At 31.0% G+C, this 19,050-nt stretch overlaps 1 protein-coding gene across 1 annotated transcript; it reads left to right on the forward strand.

Moving 5' to 3' along the window:
* Positions 1 to 2,434: 2,434 nt before the first annotated feature.
* LOC148277563 (Krueppel-like factor 5) lies at positions 2,435 to 18,765 on the forward strand (the record flags this gene model as incomplete). Its single annotated transcript, XM_088232699.1, has 4 exons — positions 2,435 to 2,749; positions 14,100 to 14,265; positions 15,647 to 15,706; positions 16,411 to 18,765. Coding segments are annotated over 4 exons (732 nt in total), but the record flags the coding sequence as incomplete, so codon positions are not given.
* Positions 18,766 to 19,050: the final 285 nt, after the last annotated feature.

Genomic DNA, 19,050 nt, shown 5'->3' on the forward strand with positions numbered 1-19,050 from the left:
TTAACTAAAAAAGAAGAATTTATAATAGGGAAATATCTCTTTTTTTAAATATTTTTTAATTAATAAGGGTCTGTGTCAAGTAAAAAAAAATTTTTGCTGCTTATTAGTAGCATAAAAAATAATTTTAAATTTGTAATTTTGAATTCCCGCAAAAACGGTCATTCCATTGGCCACGTCCCTAATACGTCACGATTCATGTTTATTTGTTCCTTGCCATAGAATATTTCGCATTAACAATATTATATTAGTACTTTTTCATTACAATATTAGTATTGCGATGTTTTATTAAATTACTTATCTGTATTATACTTTGTTATTATGCATTAATTTTTACTATGCATTTTTTATATTAATATGTATCGTAACATTAACATAGTATATCTTTCTATGTATATGATTTAAGTGAATGTATATAATAGTCCGAACTGAAATACGGGACTTTATAGCAAATCGAGATATAAAAATTAAAAGTATCATATTAAAATTCTTCGTAAAAATAATTAATAAATAAATAAATGTAGATATTTCAACACAGACAAATGATTTTTAGCCATTTACAGGGTTTACCACCTGTCAGGTAGTCTACGATGAAGATCGGTATTTCTTCAATTCTGTATGTGTTGATTTTTGATGATTAAATTCCTTGTAAATGTCAAGGTTTAATTATATTCTCCTCCATCTTTGTTGAAATATACATCAGTCATCATAAACTTCCCAGAAAGTCGATTCTAGGACTTGTCTACTAAGATTCAAATATCTTAAATAAGTTTTTGACAGCATTTTTTTGGGATTCAAGGTACCTTTCTCGAAATATGATACAGTGCATGTAATTTTTTTTTAATTTAGGGAAGAATTTTTAATATATAGTATTGCTTTATGTAATACCCATTAGAATACTCATTCAACTGTAGATTAAATCATATTTTTTTCAACATCTCTTCAACAATCGAATCTGAGTAAAAATGAATTCATTTATGGAGTATGCTCGATAAAAATTTTAGCACGAAAGATCTTATCAATGAAAGCAAAAATATTGTTTTTAAAAACGTATATTTTTTTTTAAACACGTATTAAAACTGCATTAAATGTTAATTACTATGAATGTATTGTTATTTTATGTTTTTTTCTTTATATATTCTGTTTTTTTTTCTCATATACTCGTATATTTAAAATTATATAAACTCTAATAAATAAACAACTACAACAGTGTAAGTCACTCTCCAAGCACAAGAATTAGTCTCTTTTTTTGGAGAGTTACAGTGATAACATTTACTAGATGTATAAAAGTAGATATGTATAGAATTTTAAAAAAACATGTACCTTTTATGAAATTTATTAATAAAAAAAAAATAGAGACGGAGACGTCACAAGGGCAACATTTTTAGTTACTGTTTTTTTCGTTTTATTAATTAGTTTTCATTCTTTTATTATTCATTATATACATGTACGCGTATGTACGTGTATTTGTGTATTCGTATATATATACACATGGATTTTTGAGAAGGTATATGTATGTATGTTGTATGTGTACATTTACATTAATTTATATTTCTTTTTTCATTGTTTTATATTTACTTACTATTTCTTCTTTCTTCTTCTCTTCCTTCCTTACTTTCCCATCCCACTTCCTTTCACCCCTAGCGAGCTGTAAGTTTTGTTTTTTTTTTGTTCCTGAATGAAACCCGTAATTGGTCTTGTTATTATGTATGTTTTGTTTATGACTATAACAGTGTTGATTTAAAAAAATAAAAATAATAAAAAAGATTTTAAAAATCCAGATATTTTGTATTTAATTTTTTATACATTTTCAAACCATTTTAATTTAAATTTAAAAAGTAATTCTGTAATTATTTTTTCCATGAATTTGTTACTTTACAATAATATATTATAATTTTTACTCCGCTGGTAGGTAAAAACTTCTTGAGAATAAAAAAAATACTTGTAAAAAAATAGTTTTCTAAAAAAAATTAATTTAAAAAAATATTTAACTCAAACTGTAAAATTAAAAATATACATGAATGTGTTTAGTGGACACTTAAACCAGCCAATAAGAGCTCACAAGTCCTGTAAATTCCTAGGCTTCTATATTCCATTTTCTTAAATGTTTTCCGCCCCTGCTATGAAATATTTACACTTATAACATTTTTTATTTGGACACAGACAAATTTATAAAACTCACGATTAGCGTATCTTCATTCACCAAATTGTAAATTTCACATAAAATAATATTAATTAATAAAATTTATTCTTTTGTCGCATTATATATTTATATTTTATTTATTAAAAGAAAATTACTGCAATTGTAACAAAAAAAAACAAATAAACCAAAATTATATTCCAATTATAGTTTTCCATATTAAAGTAAATACATCACATTCCACTTACATAACTTCATATACCACATTCCACAAAATTGATGGTACCGTTTTTGCAGACGAGCGAGCTGGACAACTTGCTGTGCAAGCAGGAGGGCGGCGCGCCGTCCCTCGAGGCCGAGTTGTCGGACGGGGGTCGCGAGGACGCCTTCTTCCGGCCCGCGCTGTGGGAGGACATCGCGTCGTCCATCCGCTCCATCGACCCCGAGAACGCGTCCATGCTGGCGCCGCTCGTCAAACTGGAGGCCGAGCTGCCGGCCGCCAAGCCGCCCTTCGCGCCGCCCTTCGCGCCGCCCTACGCGCCGCCCTGCCGCGCGCTCTACATGAGCCCGCTCACTCCGCCCACATCCGACCCCGGCTCGCCCGGCCTGCAGGTAGATTATTCTAACCAAATTATTCACAAATACAAAAATATACCTAATTTGAAATCAGGGTCTGTATTATGGTGCAAAGTTAACAGAGTTATCTTCAATCATCTCTAAAGTAAAATTGCATTTTCTTTGTGAAGTATTTAATAATAAAATAAAATAAAAATTTACTCGTGTTCAATTGAACTAAAAATATTTTGTTAGATAAAAAAAAACTCTTCCCAAAACTAGATTATTTACAATTGAACACATTTTAATTACTCATACCTGTATATGTCTTCACGATTTAAAATTAATTCATCAATCCAGATTAGAAACATCTTCTTTCTCTTCGTTAATCTCTCCTTCTTTCCTTTTTCCTCTTTTTTCCTTTTCCCCATTGAGTAATAGTTTTTATTTAAGGTAATTTATACACAAATACGGTTATTTCAATTTTTATATAGCTTTAGCTTTTTAATCTTTATTTTCTATTGAATATGTTCTGTAACTTGAATTATAAAAATAAAACTATTATTTTATTGGTTGGTTGGAAGAAATTGCCATTTTCAATAAGCCCGCTAATGTACAAATAACATTATGTACAAAAAGTTCAATAAAATAAAAATATAAACAATCTACTTGATGTCTGTAAGGTACGTTACGTGACCAGTAAAAATAAAAGCGGGGATCTTAGAAATCTAAATCTATTTTAATAAAGAAGCAACAAATTATTTATTTTTTTGCCGTAGAAACTACAATTTTAAAAATATATATATTTCCACTTTCATATATCATGTGCTTATTATAATTTTTAAATTAAATTTTAGGTAGCTTTGAACTTTTCTTGTTAAAATCTTTACAAAAATTAACCTAGTTAAGTATTTTATTTCATAAGGTGATTTTTGGTTTGGCTTGTATAATAGGAATGCAATTTGTGATCATCAATGATTATTCAATACTCAAATGCGCAAATATGTTGGGTATTCTTACATTCTTACATTAGTTATTCAAATACGTTGATTGGTCTTGGAAATTAGTTAGATAATGCTTTCTGATGGAAAGCTTATTAAATTATGCTAAACTTAAAACACAATGACACATAAAATGTAGTGAGTAATAAAATAATTATAGCTATCAATATTTTTAATGTGTTAAAATCATTTATTTTTAGTGTTTTGGGGTAATTTTGCGATTTATTTCACATCAATATTAGTTTCTAGAATAGCATATTACTAAAAAGGCGTGTTTTTTCAAAAAGAGACATGTGTCTTTCTTTAGGTTCGCCCATTCACTAACAATTTAATTTATACTAATTTAGCGAAAATATAATTTATCTTCCATGAAAAGGCTAACAATAATATTTTTTAAAGCATTCATTGTAACCCTCACATGAGTACACTTAGTCAATTATTCATTCATTAAATACACATTGGGGGGAGATCCTTAAGCCCACCATCCACCCGCAGCTGCTATAGAGTCCTGAGGGACTCTCTGTCAGCTGCGCATAGAGGAAAGTTATAATAAATAATCCTAAGGAATACAAACTCTATGCAGATTAAGGAGAAGGGAGCAGAACGTATGGACAGAGGCCAACAAGTGGTCCCCACTCGATGCCTTAATTTTTTTAAATAAAAAAAAATGTGTTTACACAAAAAAATTACATAAATAAACGTATCCAAATATATACAAAAACAATTTCTTAAAACTATAGTAACACAACAAACATAAGTAAAACACAGATATTTACAATGAGAGAACGGCCTTGAATAAAGAAGGACTCCCATTGAATACACAGCCGAAACATGTACCTAGTACCTACCTACCTTATTTAATTTCACCTTTGTAAAAGTTAAGGAATACACTATTAGATTAGGACTGCAGCCATGCCCCTGCAGACAGTGTATATTTATTTTTGTTATTCATATTTTTGTGAAAAAAAATAACAACTATGAAATAATACAAATTTTTCTTAAATTTAATTAAATAGTATTAAAAAAATACGATAAATATCATTAAATTTAAAGCGTTAATACTAAAACATAAATGTCTGTTTAACAAAAATATGTTTACCTACGCTATACATTTAAAAAACGAGTTATTAACATCTTATTTTTTATCCTGAATTTCGAATACAAAAATCGAAATTAATCAAAATAACTCATCTCTAATTTTATATATTATCCTTCAGGAATGCGTAGAACAATTGATAATATTTTACAATATACGTTATGTGTACAGCCCATACAGACACCTTCACTCAAATATTTTCCCGTGTTAATTACAAATTTCTAAATATATATTTTTTAATAAAGCTGCCCCCAGAAACATATTTTAAATAATTGTTATGATTAAGTTTAATGCTACCCGAAAAGTAATTTTTAATTGTTTATTTAACCGTAACGAATATTTCACTTATAAAAAATAATGGAAATATTAAAAAGCTAACCATATTATAAATAAATTGTCCGCCTTCATTCTGATTTAAACAAATCAGTGGCCTTATGCTGTAAATAATTCGTTTCGTAAATTCATTCGTGTTGTATGAACGGGAGCGAGAGCAAAATATGGTTTTTATTGCGTTAGAATGAGATGGATTCATGACGAACTTAGGAAACGAAATTGTGACAGAAAAAGCCTGCAGTTGGCCAATCATAAACACCGTTTCGAAAAAAAAACGTAAACTTCTTAACTCAACTCAGTGACGTAACATATAAAAATGAAAGCACGGATTTTAAACAAAAAACTATTTTTTGATAGTTGTAGTTATAAAAAATTAACGTATTCAAAAAATAATACAGTCTAACATATAACATTATTTTATTAAACTGAACTTCCTTATAAATTGTTTTGGTACTGTATTAGTGAACTGCCGAAAATAACCGATACATATTTTTTTACTACGCATTCAATAAATGTTATTTGAGTACCACTAGTTCCATGGTACCGAGTTTTCATCCCAACTAAACGTGGGCGCTACTATGGTGACTTGCAAAAGGCCTTAAAATGTTAAATAGCCAGGACATTGTGCCTGAATTCCATACAGCCTCAGTTGAACAGTGTCTCGAGGTAGAACATAGTAACTTCTTTAAAATATTTAATCCTTGTAAAAATAGATTCAACTGATTATATGTATGTTTTTTTTTCTTTATTCATAAACAACAAATTTACATTTTTTTTTTTCAAAAAATATTAAAGTTTATGTGTTTCGATAAATCGTTTTTCAAGCCATTTGTCATCGGGTGTTCGAACATTCCCAAGTTTAGTATTTTGCTTAAAATACTATATTTCTCTATTTTTACGGATACTAACGCGAAAAATGCAAGGTGAGCATTCAGTAAAAAAAACAATGGTACACAAATTATACAATAATAAAATAACAACTGAAAATTCCATATTCCCTTCTCAAAAATGTTTACCCTCTCTGTTGAAATAAATTTAAATATGAATAACTCCCTAGAAACGAAATCCAGCCAGTCTGTAAGTATTTGGACATACTCAAACATTGTTGAATTAACTACCTGCTAAAAGAAGAAGTATAAAAATTAGAATTTTTTTTCAGGCGTTGCCTAGAAGGTGATTTGGTTTACCCGGGTGAATCTTACCCACGTGATAAAGTCATAAGCCCTGTAAATGCCTAGACTTCCATATTCCCATCTCAAAAATGTTTTCCTTCTCTGTTGATATAATTTATTTATTTTGAATATACGGTAATATTTTTTTTTTTTTATGTATACGTACAAATTCTATCCTATTTAGAACTATGAGCTAAAATTAACCCTGGGCCGCGATTACAAACGCTTTCTTCATCAGTACATATCGAAACAGTATGTTCAACTTTTCTGCTATCTCCATCTACCTCGGTACGACAAAATTTTATAGACCGACATGTCGACACGTATTTTCAGGGAGACATGACGACTCTCGGTGAAAAAAAATGAAATAGCTAAATTTATTTTTCATAGTGGCAACCGTAATACCAGAAGGCGCATAGAATTATGTTTGCATACATCGCATTGTGTCCGAAAATCTGAAATCCCGCCTGCGCGCATGCGTGAAGTGGCCGCGTAATGTTACTGGACTGCGAAAAATTTATTATCATAACACAAATATAAGAGAATTTTATGTTTTGTCATGTTATGTTTTGCCATAACAAACATTTTACTCACTGGACTGTAAAAAAAAGATACTTCTTTAAGCAAACGTAAAAAAAGTAATGAAATAATCATGTAGTAATTAAGTCAATTAATACCGTTTAATATTATACTAAGGCTTATTAATAGAAAGCAAGAAAAACATCGACCACCCTGGCAATACTAACAAAATGTCTACCTTGTGTTATTGAACGATCTGAAGATGGTAAAATAATTTAATTTTAAATAAAATTATTTTAAAATTCCAGATTTTTAACGAATAATTGGTTCTTAAAGTTTGAAAAAGTTAAAGCAAATATATCTATTCTTTGGTTATCAGTGTGTTTATCCCGAGAGAGCGATATTCGGGAACAGAGAATTAATGCGTGAATTTGACTCAGATATATGTTTTAAATTTTTTAATTTATTTGTTTGGGAAAAAAACAACAGTTTTAGGTACATTGCAACTTAAATTGTGAAAACCGTCAATAATCATTTTCTAGGGCTATGTAAGTTATTAATCAAGTTTACACATTAAAATAACCCAGTAATAGAATAAAATTAATTTTAAAGTTAAGAAATGTTAGTAATTAGTAATTTAGAAACTGCAAAATAAATATGTAAATATAATAAATAAAACCAAAAAAGTAAAAAAAAAAATAGTAATCATAATAATAAATAAAAATAAAATACATATAAATGATAAATAAGTACATTTATAAATTTGTTTTTTTAAATAACAAAATAAAAATTAAATTTTAAAAATTAAAAATATTGAAGAAGGTACAAACAAAAACATGAATATACAGTTTTAATAACATACCCATATAATTGAACAGGCGTATTATCAACGCCTATAAGTAATCTTTTATATTTAGAATAGGAAAGATGAAAAATGTCTGCGTGACCGGAGAGAACGGTATTGTAATAATGACATGCTCTAAAGAAAAAATCATCCTCTCTTGAATTTGTCCTGGGTATTGGCAAATTGAACGTCGTGAGGAGTCTTGTATATTTACTTTAAATGGTTCACAGAATATTTAAGTAATATATATCAAACTACGAACATTTCTATCTGACAGTCTTATGATTTCATTGGGAGTACCACAGAGATCAGTTCTTGGCCCTATACTATTTATTATTTACATTAATGACTTGGTGAAAAATCTTAAATACTGTTAAATAAGATTATTTGCGGATGATGCCCTGGTATATATTGCAGGAGAAAATTATGAATCCATAGTGCATCAACTAAAATATGACCTTAAAAATATCTAAATATGGTTGAAGAAGAATAAACTTAAGCTGATTACAGATAAAACTAAGTTTATGAACGTAGGAAGTAAAAAAATCCCTATTTCACCAACAATAGTGATGGATGAAGAACTATTAAAGGAAGTGAAAAAGATACAATATTTGGAGATTATTGTGGATTCTAGATTGACTTTTTCCCAGAATACAAGATATGTGACAAATACGATAGCAAGGAAGGTTTCTCTTATGGGAAAAATCAGAAGATATCTAACTGCAGATTCGTGCAGGATGATTTATAATTCCATTATTGTGCCTCATATAAATTATTGTAGTAGTATTTTGTTTTTGGCAACTGAAGGGGAAAAAATAAACTTACTGTTCTGCAGAATAGGGCGGCTATGAGAGTAATTTTGAGGAAAAATAAATACACTAGAATAAAGTTGATGCTGAAACAAGCAAAAATTATGACAGTACGTCAACTAATATATTTTAATGTAAGGTTTTTTGTTCATAAAATGATTATTGGTTATACCTCAAAAGAAATGACTCAAAAGGTTTTTTTTAATCAATGTGAACACGTATGTAAAACAAGAAATAAACATGAAGTAAAGCTGGGGTTTCCTAAGACTGCGGTGCCCGTACCTTAATGGCCGTAGTGAACGGTGATGCGGTGGACAGCTGTCGTAACGGTGGCTAGAGAGTTGTTTTCTAGGAAAACAGTGTTATCAACACCGTTTTCCTAGGAAACCACTCTTAAGTCACCGTTACGATGGCTGTCCACGGCATCACCGTTCACTACGGCCGTTAAGATACGGGCACCGCTTTCCTAGGAAACCCTAGCTTTAGACTACCATTTCAAAAAAAAAACTACACAGAACTCGTTGATGCACCAACCTGTACAGTTATATTGTAAGGAAATACCATTAGAAATAAGAGAGCAAAAAAATATTATTTCATTTAAATGCCAGTTTAAAAAAACACGTGTTTAGCAGATAAGTTAGTTTTTAAAAAGTAATCTTATTCGTGTTAGCTTTATAGAAGTTTCCTTTTTAAGCGTACGTATATTGTTTGGAAATGTTAATAATTAGTATATGTTTTAATAAGAATTAGATATAAGTCAATATTAGGACATTCATTCATTATATTTTTACTATTTTAAGGCTAAATAAAAAAAAAATATATATATATTTATTAATACATCTAAAAGAAATATGATGCCCCATTGCCCTATTAAATCCTATGGTGATTACTTTGAAGGCGACAATGTTAATGTTGAGGAATAACATATGTTTAAATATAAACTAGCTCCTTGTACTTTGTGATCAAACTAAGTGCCTACTTAGAATCATAACAATATTTATAAAATGACATGTTCAATGTAAGTACGTTTTTGTGCAGATTAATGCATCGCATTACTGTTTCGTTGCTATTTACCAACGCGGTGTGCAGCTATAACATTATGCATTTTATACACTTCCGCATATTACAATATTACGAACAATACTCCAACAAAATGTCATGGTCAATTTTCGTATGAGGTTTTGAGGTCTTATTAATTTATACTGCTGTTTTTGCAAGTTGATAAAATTAGATTAGGTAAGCATTTCATTAATTTCGTTTTTATTCCTTAAAGCAGAAATATATATTTATTAACACCCTGATACATTTAGATCTAAATTTATGTCAACAAAGCAAATAAAAGCAAACACACTTGTTTTATTTTTATTATGTTTTATTTTATTAACATATACTTATATGGCGGCCTCCGTGGTGCAGTGGTCAAGACGCTTGACTCACACGGAAGGTTCCGGGTTCGATTCTCGGTGAGACACAAAAATTAAAATGTGATTTTTCTCAAGTCTGGGTCTGTGATGTAATTCACCACTGTATTTGGGCCTCCTGGCCTGTTGTGGTGCAATAAAAAATAAACGGCAAAATTACCTTCAACAAAACATATAATATGAACATAATATTTGCGTATTACATCAGAGATGGAGAACATTTTGAAGAAGGGAATATAGAAGTCTAGGCATCTACAGGGCCTGTAATTGGCTGGTTTAAGTGGCCACTTTATACACTGTATAACATTCACCATTCTGTCTATTTATGAACGTCTATGTACCTTTTAATTCTTCCATTCGTTATTATTTGTGAAGTTGTGAAGAGCTGAAACCTTTATTGATGTGCTTGAGATTCATCTGATTTAATTATTTCACCACATACTACGGCAATGACAGGTCATAAGCCCTGTAGATGCCTAGACTTCTATATTCCTTCCCTAAAATGTTCTCCATTTCTGTTGTAATATTGGACAAACTCAAAACATCGTTGAACATATCGAGGCTTAACTGACAGAATGCATTAAGTCATTTAAACAAGTTCTGAGATAATCGCATTTAAAGCTTTGTTTACTTTTTCAACACATTATTTCTGCCGCTATTTTCTTTTTATTTTTTTTAAAGCTTTGAAAGAGTAATTTTTATTCTAGGCATAGCATAAAATTCAAAATCAACATCTTGGACCTATTTAAAAAATATTAAAAATATATTAATACTGTTGACTTAATGCATTATGTCAGTCCTGGATATTTGGTTGAATTATTAAAAAAAAAAAAACATTTCAACGGCGTTGATTACTCTGATACATTTTTCAAATGTAATATTGTATTAACATATTATAACAGAGATGAAGAACATTTAAGAGAAGGTAATATAGAAGTCCAGGCATTTACAGGGCTTATGACCTGTCAATGGCTGGTTTAAGTGGCCACTTTACACACTGTGTAACATTCATAATTCTGCCTATATTTGAACATCTTTATTCCTTCAGTTCTTTCATCTGTTGATGTTTGTGAAGTTAAAGAGATTGTTGATAAATTACCTGGTCCATGAAGAAGTATAGAAATTGAAAAAATAATATTTTCAGGCGTTGCTCAGTATGTAGGTGAAATAATTCAATTTGATGAATCTCACCCGCATAAATAAAGGTTTCAGCTCTTTACCTTCACAAACATCAACAGATGAAAGAAATGAAGGAATATAGATGTTCAAATATAGGCAGAATGGTGAATGTTACACAGTGTGTAAAGTGGCCACTTAAACCAGCCATTGACAGGTCATAAGCCCTGTAGATGCCTGGACTTCTATATTACCTTCTCTTAAATGTTCTTCATCTCTGTTGTAATATGTTAATATAAACAGCTCCCCAGGGAGTTGAATCCAGTCCTTGTCTACAAAAATTTGGACAAACTCAATATTAACAATATTACTAAAATATTGTTAATATTGTATTGTTATTTTAGTTTGTTTTTAATGTCTAGCTATCGTTTTTCTGTTATTTTAGAGCTAAAGGAATTAATTCATAGATTATAATTTTCTATGTTTTTAAAAAAAAAAATCATTGATTCACTATACTTTACTCTCAATTAAATTAAGTGAAAATAGGGGCTACATTTCTTACCATCCATCCGCTCTGTAGCTGCAAGACGTGATGTAATCAAACTCCTGTCTGTTATAATTGAAATATATCTTAATTGTCCGTGGACTCTGCAGCTGCAAGACGTGCTGGGATATTTATTTATTGTACACAGCGCCTTTTAGGTGGATTTTTTTACAAAATGGCACTATATTAAATATCCAACTGTAATAATAATAATAATAGACGCGCCCTATAGAGTAAAGTATTTTACAAAGTTGTGACCCGAAAACGAAACCATATTTTTTCTTTCAATATGTTTCTTTTTTGGGTGATACTGTGTGTGTTGGATTTGTACCGACGTTTCGGCTACCATTGCAGGAGTCATCTTCAGGGTAAAATGAGTCAGTAAAACTGAGTCAACTGAATCACTTTTTTTCAGTTTACCCTGAAGATGGCTCCTGCAATGGTAGCCGAAACTTTGGAACAAACCCAACCCACGGTATCACCCAAAAAAGAAACATATTGATAACAGTGACCGTGAAAACCTTCACACCTTATTATACTTGTTCTAATTTATTTATACCAGGGCTGCATTCAACAATTATGTACAAATGTGCTTCTAAAAATTTTAGGATACTCATTTTCGGTGCATAAAAAAGTTTGTGTTTTGATTTTATCAATCATCATTCGTGGATCCTAATCAAATTCATTCCCTAAATTACTTATAATTTCAGGCCCATTTCTTTTCACTGAATTTTAGGGAATGCAAAGATAATATTTATTAGCTCACGTTTATTATTATTATTTTTTTAATTTTTCATTTAATTTTTTCATAGATAAACCCTTACGTGTTACATACATTTAACAAAATATTTTTACTTTTAAAATTCACATTCTACTGTTAGTAATAATATTTTTAACATCTTTTGTAAAGGTTGTCTGAGTCTTTTGTTTAGTTTTTATTTTTATTTTAATTTTATTTTTGTCCGGTAGTTTATTGTATAATTTCAGCCCATGGTTTATTCGTCTCGATTGTCCTATTCTCGTTTTAGAAGGTTGTATATGATATTTTTCTGATATTCTTGTATTGTGTTCATGTTTACTACAGTTTTTTTTAAGTTTTAATTCTTCGTCTACAGTTACATCAGTGGCTAATTTATGAATACATTTTAAGGATTCTAGTTTAAAGAGTTCAGCTACATTTAATTGTTTAGTTTGTTTAAAAAGTTCTTTAGTTGCTGTTAGATAGGGTAGGTCATATACTAATTTTAATATTTTATTTTGCTGTCTTTGAAGTCTATTTATGTCATTTATGTAGTTACATATAACATGTTTTAGTTTTTACATAGGCTTCATACATTAAACATTTTTCCTTTTTTGGAATAATGTTTTTGATTTTAAAAACGTACGAGTATTCCTATCAGTGCAGCCCTGTAAGCAAGAAAAGCTTCGCAATTGTGCCCCTTAGCGTAATTTGACGTTTACATAGAATAATATTTACATTTTAATACTAATTGTTTTAAGCTTTTTAATCACTCATAAACAAATATCAATGAAAAGTTATACAATTCTTTTTACAATGTTTATCCTAAAGATTTTTATACGCTTTCATGACACGAGCCGGCATTTTGGTTTCGATTATAAACGTCACGCCTGGCAAAGGTTGATGAACGACTAAATACGCATTGGGGATGACTGGGCGTTTGGGCATGAGTTAAGTCATTTTTGAGAGCTCAGGGGTGGTATTCTGAATGTTCTCTACCCCTTGGAAATTTATGGATTTTTTTTAAATGTGACGACACTTTACTTTATATAATGGCCACACTGATAATTATATGACAAATGGCATATTAAACTGTTTAAAAAAAAAGAAAGACGGTTTAGTCAATTCTACCTGATTAAGTGTTTTGGGTAATGCTTTAGATTGCAATAATGTTCTAAATAAAAATCTTCTTATACGGTTTCACGTGTCCGTATTTATTTGACGTTTAATCATCAGTGTGGCCATAAATGAAGCAAAGTTTAGGTGCATTCAAAAAATTAAAATCCCCAAATTAATCACTCTCTAGGGGATAGAGAAGATTCAGAATACCACCCCAGGGCATGTCTTTGTATATTAATATGTCATTGCTTGTAATCAAACAAAATAATATCTGTAACTCAAAAGCAAACACAATATCTTGTGGAGCAGAAAATTTTCTTTCGAACGACATTTAGCCTTTACCATTTTGTTTTATTTTGGTTTTTATTTAAACATTTGAATAAAAAAGAACACTGCTTACGTTAATACCCAGTACTATTGATTTCCATTTCTTCCTAAAATGTATATTACTGTTATTTTATGTTTGTTGTCAACTCTATTGCTAAATATTTTGTGTCTTTTGTGTTAGGAATTTGTGGGTTGTATGCGCGGTCATGTAGGTAAAATAGTTATTTTAGGTTATGCTCAGTGATTTTCAACAGGTTAAAGTAAATCTAAATCTGAACTAAACTCTTTCAGCGTCTTCGATATTAAATATAAGTAAAAATTATTGTATTGTGAAATGAAATGCAATTAAGTATTGATTTTTGTTCAGTGTATATCGCGACGGACCCCGCCACCCCCCTACCCGGTCGTACCGCCTCCGCCCCCCGCCTCGCACCCGCACCAGCACCCCCACCCCCACCCGCACCCCATCAAGTTCAACCGGAGGAACAACCCGGAGCTGGAAAAGCGACGAGTCCACCACTGCGACTTCATTGGTAAACATTCTGCTCTATTTATTTTGTTTTATTTGGAATGAAATCGCGCGCATCGTTTTTACCATACAAAAAATAATATATTGGATAAAATATTTTTAAGACTTTTTAGCAATGGTTATTTGGTAGGAAATAATTGTTTTTCGGCCAAATCTAAGTCAAAATGTATGAATTTCCAAGTAAAAATACCGTGTTTGGCGCTTGACCTGCAAGAACATTTATTCACTAACTATCGCCAAGTCCGACGAGGCCCCCAAACATTCTTATTTTAATAAGCATTTTGACTATGGAATATTACCAAAGTGTATTTAATTGATCTGATTGCATGACTTGAGTCTAAAATCCCTTAACACTTTGAAAAATATTAATTTAAAAAAATCACAAAACACAAATAACTGTTTTTCTCTGAACGCGTTTTTTGTCTTCAATTATTAAAATCACTCTTCAATTATTTTTTTTCTTAATTTCTAAACCTTTCTTAATTTACTATGTTTTTAAAGAACATGTGGCACCTCCAGTGTAAAATTGTATGCACAAATAGTGTAATGTGTATAGTGTTTAGATATATGGGGGATTGAAGATTTCACTTTGCTTGAAAACTGGGTTTTTTAAACGTTTTTTTTTTTTATCATGCGTCAACGTTTTTTTCCCGTTGTTTTTTGCGCTTTCAAGCTTATGACAAACGTGACTGTTTTGTATTTAAACCTAAAAAATGAGAAATTTGCATTAACTTTAGTTTTATACTCACAGTGCGACATTTTGTCTATGCGTTTTCGTGACTTGTATAAATCACTTGTACCAGCTAATGATGTGTTATAAGTCCTGTAAATATATAGATGCTTTTCATCGCTGTTGAAAATTGAATACATTTCATAATCTTAATTGGATGTAATTTTAACCATACTAAAATCTTTCAAGAAAAAATAATAGAAAATGGAATGTAATAATGTACGGTTAGGTAATAATTTTTCATGTTTCAAATGTGTGAATATGTCCGGTATGTATCTATGCATGCAACCCAGCAGTTACCCGTTGATTTCTTAGTAAATAAACATAGTGTATCAAGAAAAAACAATATTTTAAAGCATGTCAACCGACATCATAAAAAGTCGTGAAATTATCAGATTTTCTTCATTTGAAAAACATAATATACCTGTACAGGTATATGAGTGAAAATAGTATAAAAGAAGTGTTTCAATCTTGTGAAAGTCATGATTATGATTGTAGTCGGCAAAGAAGTCGGGTTGTAATTTTGTGTTAGTGTTCTGGTAGTGATCTTCGATCTACCACAACTTTCTCATTTTTAAGCACTAGTTAGAAATGGCCCTTTTTATTAGAAAAATTGTATTTATAACATGTATTTAAATATATTTTTTCATTATAGGTTGCTCCAAAGTTTATACAAAAAGCTCACACCTGAAAGCCCACCAAAGAATTCACACAGGTAAGGAATGAAGCAGTCTTCAAAGAAAAACTTCATCAAAAAAATAAATCCGCTGCAATGTTTCCTATGCGAAATATACTTTCTGTGCGTTGTTAGATAAAAACAAAAAATTGTTTTTTATTTATTTGAAAATTATAATAATCACTTTACCCAAACACCATATTATTACTAATTGCGATAGTCATTTCATATAACGATTGATTTTTAAAGATCTGCATTAGAAGATTTTCTCATTTTACAATTTTGAAATGCTGTTTTACCTTTTTAGCATGAATATTATATTGTGTCGCATGTTTTTTTGCGTATGTGCGTTGTTGTTTTGAAATTAAATAAAGATATTTCATTTCTATTGCTAAATCAATTATTATGCTTAATATTAAAATGACTTTTAGGGGTGCAATATTTTTTTATAACAAAATTATTAATAAAGTTACTAAGCCAAATGCGAAATCTGTTATCAATTATTGTATTTCTGGGAAAATGAACAATTAATCCACTTGTGAATTGACTCAATAACTAATGTTGCTTTTTTATATTCAGTATTAATTCTTCTTTTTGTCCAAGTCTCGCCTTAAAAGTTGCGATAATATTCGTGTTATTGTAAAATGAATTTTCTGCGGATTTTTGCTGAAAATGTCACAAATGCAAGTCGGAAGCGTCCTCGATAGGGGGCACAGCACGCACTCAGTCTGTTGTCTTTCCAGGTGAGAAGCCGTACGACTGCAAGTGGCCCGACTGCTGCTGGCGCTTCGCCAGGTCGGACGAGCTGACCAGGCACCTGCGCAAGCACACCGGCGCCAAGCCGTTCAAGTGCGCGGCCTGCGAGCGCTGCTTCGCGCGCAGCGACCACCTCGCGCTGCACATGAAGAGGCATCTGCCCAAGGCGGCGAAATGACCCGCGCGGAGGGCGGCCGCGGCGCGCGCCCCGCCGCCCCTGGGCGGCCCGCCCCTCGACCAGCCCTTCCACCGGCACGACATCCAAGACCCCTGCTTGCAATGCTCCCAGCTGTGAATTCTGCCGCAACCGCGGAGTTCGGAGAACTATTTTGATGTACTTTGGACCGAAATAAATCGAGAAAGTGCGCATCATTCCAATTCACCATATAATCGCCATCATTCCATTAAGTATACGTACGTCGCATTGATCCACGTGCCATCCGACCGAGGCCCCAATTACGATGGAAGGTTAACAAAGTTATCTTAAATTTTCCATAAAATAAAATCGAATATTGTTTTATTTAAGACACATTTAATCACACGTTACTGACGAACATATTTCAAATTTAATACAAATGTTTAAAATTTAGTTTAAAAAAGCGATCTTACCTTGTACACGGTTGATGATATGTCTGTTAACTTCCTATTTTATTCGGGGCCCAGGACTGGTATTCTAAACGCTCTCTAAGGGATAGAGAACGCGTTGCTAGTACTTGTACGTGTTAACAAGGCTTTCTATACCCCCGCGAGAGCGTTCAGAATCGCGCTGCTGTTTTTACAGTATAAAATCAAGATCAGTACGCTTCCGCCTATGACTAAAGTTCCTGCCTGTGACTATGAAATGTTGCAGTTGAAAATCATATTTGTGTCGTTATTGGCGGGAATCGATCGAGATCGGGACTCGCGAACTCGGGACCCGCGCATGGTAGCGAAATCCGCTAGATGTGGATGTGGAATATCACCGTATTGTTCCAGTGTCAATTTCGCTGCATATTTCTTAAACCCTATTTTAGGTACGTCGAACATGGCAGTAGAATGTCGGAGGTTATTTGGGATTCCACCTTGCTTTTCTAGTTCGTATAATGTGTGAATTGAGCGGTCGAGAGAGACAATAAACTTGAATCCTTCTTGAGTTCTATTGAGTTTTCAGACCTACTCAAACACGTGTCTTAATGTGTTGGATATCAGAAATGAACTTACCGGGGAAATTACCAAACATTTAGGGAGTAAAGGACGATAATTTTGCGTGCATGAATGACCGTTTACATATATTTTTATTGTACCGGTTTTATTTGCCCCCAACTCTAGTTCTATTTAATGCATTTAGAATTATCTTTTGCCATTTTAATATTGTATCAAATATACATATTATGTTTTATTGTAAGTCGGGAAAACGTTTTATACAAATATAATATATTTATCCGGGTTTCTTAGACGGTTAGTGAAGAATTGCAAAAAAGTTATTGCTAGGCTTTTTCCAGTCATAAAAAGAAATAGGAACAGACGAGTCATAGTAGTAATATTATTTTTAAAGCAATATATGTGATGAATAAATTTATAAATAATACCCGAATAATAAAACTGAAATGAAATTCGCTTTACGCCATAATTATTTTTAAATAACGCATTTTATACAAAAATGTGCAAACACAATTTCTCGAACATTTTAACTTGTGTTATTGAAGATGGGTGTTCTTAGTGTTTGAAGTGAATTAAAATATTTTTAAGTGATTTTTGCACATATGGATTCTCATTGAATATAAAATAATTCATAATGTAACGTAAGTAGGTACCTAAAACTTGAAACATAATTATAATCATTTAAGTAATTCACTCGACGGCACCGTGTTTTATATATTATACTTAATAATTGTCTCTAAAATATTGCTGTTTTTTTTTTAAACGTTTATTTATATTTAAGAAGAGCCGTATTTTTAGCAGTACCTACTTATCAGAGAATCATTTTTTTTTTAAAGATTACTTCAATATTTTTCATCTCTTAAGTTGATTTGTCACAAAATTCAACATAAGTCATGTAAAAAATACTTTATATTATAAGAAAATTGACCGAGAGTAATTAAAAAATAAAACAAACTGAGAAAAACATAAAAACTATAGCCGCAATTTCAGTGTATATAAATAAAATAACATGTTTACATAAAACAGATTTGTTAAAAACAAATCATTGCTTTACATACAATAAAAAAATCTCTGGTAGTTAGCCGTACAAAACTTTCTAAGGTTTTATTTTGCGGCGTTCAACCCTGATCTGCATATTTATGTATCCAGAATTCAACAACTTCATTGAAACGAACATGACTTTCAAAATTTTGAATTAAAAAAAAAAACTCTTATTTCGTATTTGAAACTCCTTCGTCTGTTTACAATAATACTACATGTTTACGAGTTCACTTAAATAATAAAAAATGTTTTGGATAACGAAATACCGTCAATTTATGCATGTATAAAAATTTATTTACGTCAGTAATAATTACAAATAAAAATAAAAATTTCTAGCGTCAAAAAGTTCTCCCTACCAGGGATTTACATAAATATTTTAACATAAGGAATTTCAGATTATAGCCATACGCCGCATTTATTTAAAAATGTTTTTAAGCCTGGTATAC

Source organism: Micrasema longulum, unplaced genomic scaffold (genome assembly GCF_059751315.1).
Source record: "Micrasema longulum isolate JH-2025_06_02 unplaced genomic scaffold, ASM5975131v1 h1tg001011l, whole genome shotgun sequence".
Classification (NCBI taxonomy): domain Eukaryota; kingdom Metazoa; phylum Arthropoda; class Insecta; order Trichoptera; family Brachycentridae; genus Micrasema; species Micrasema longulum.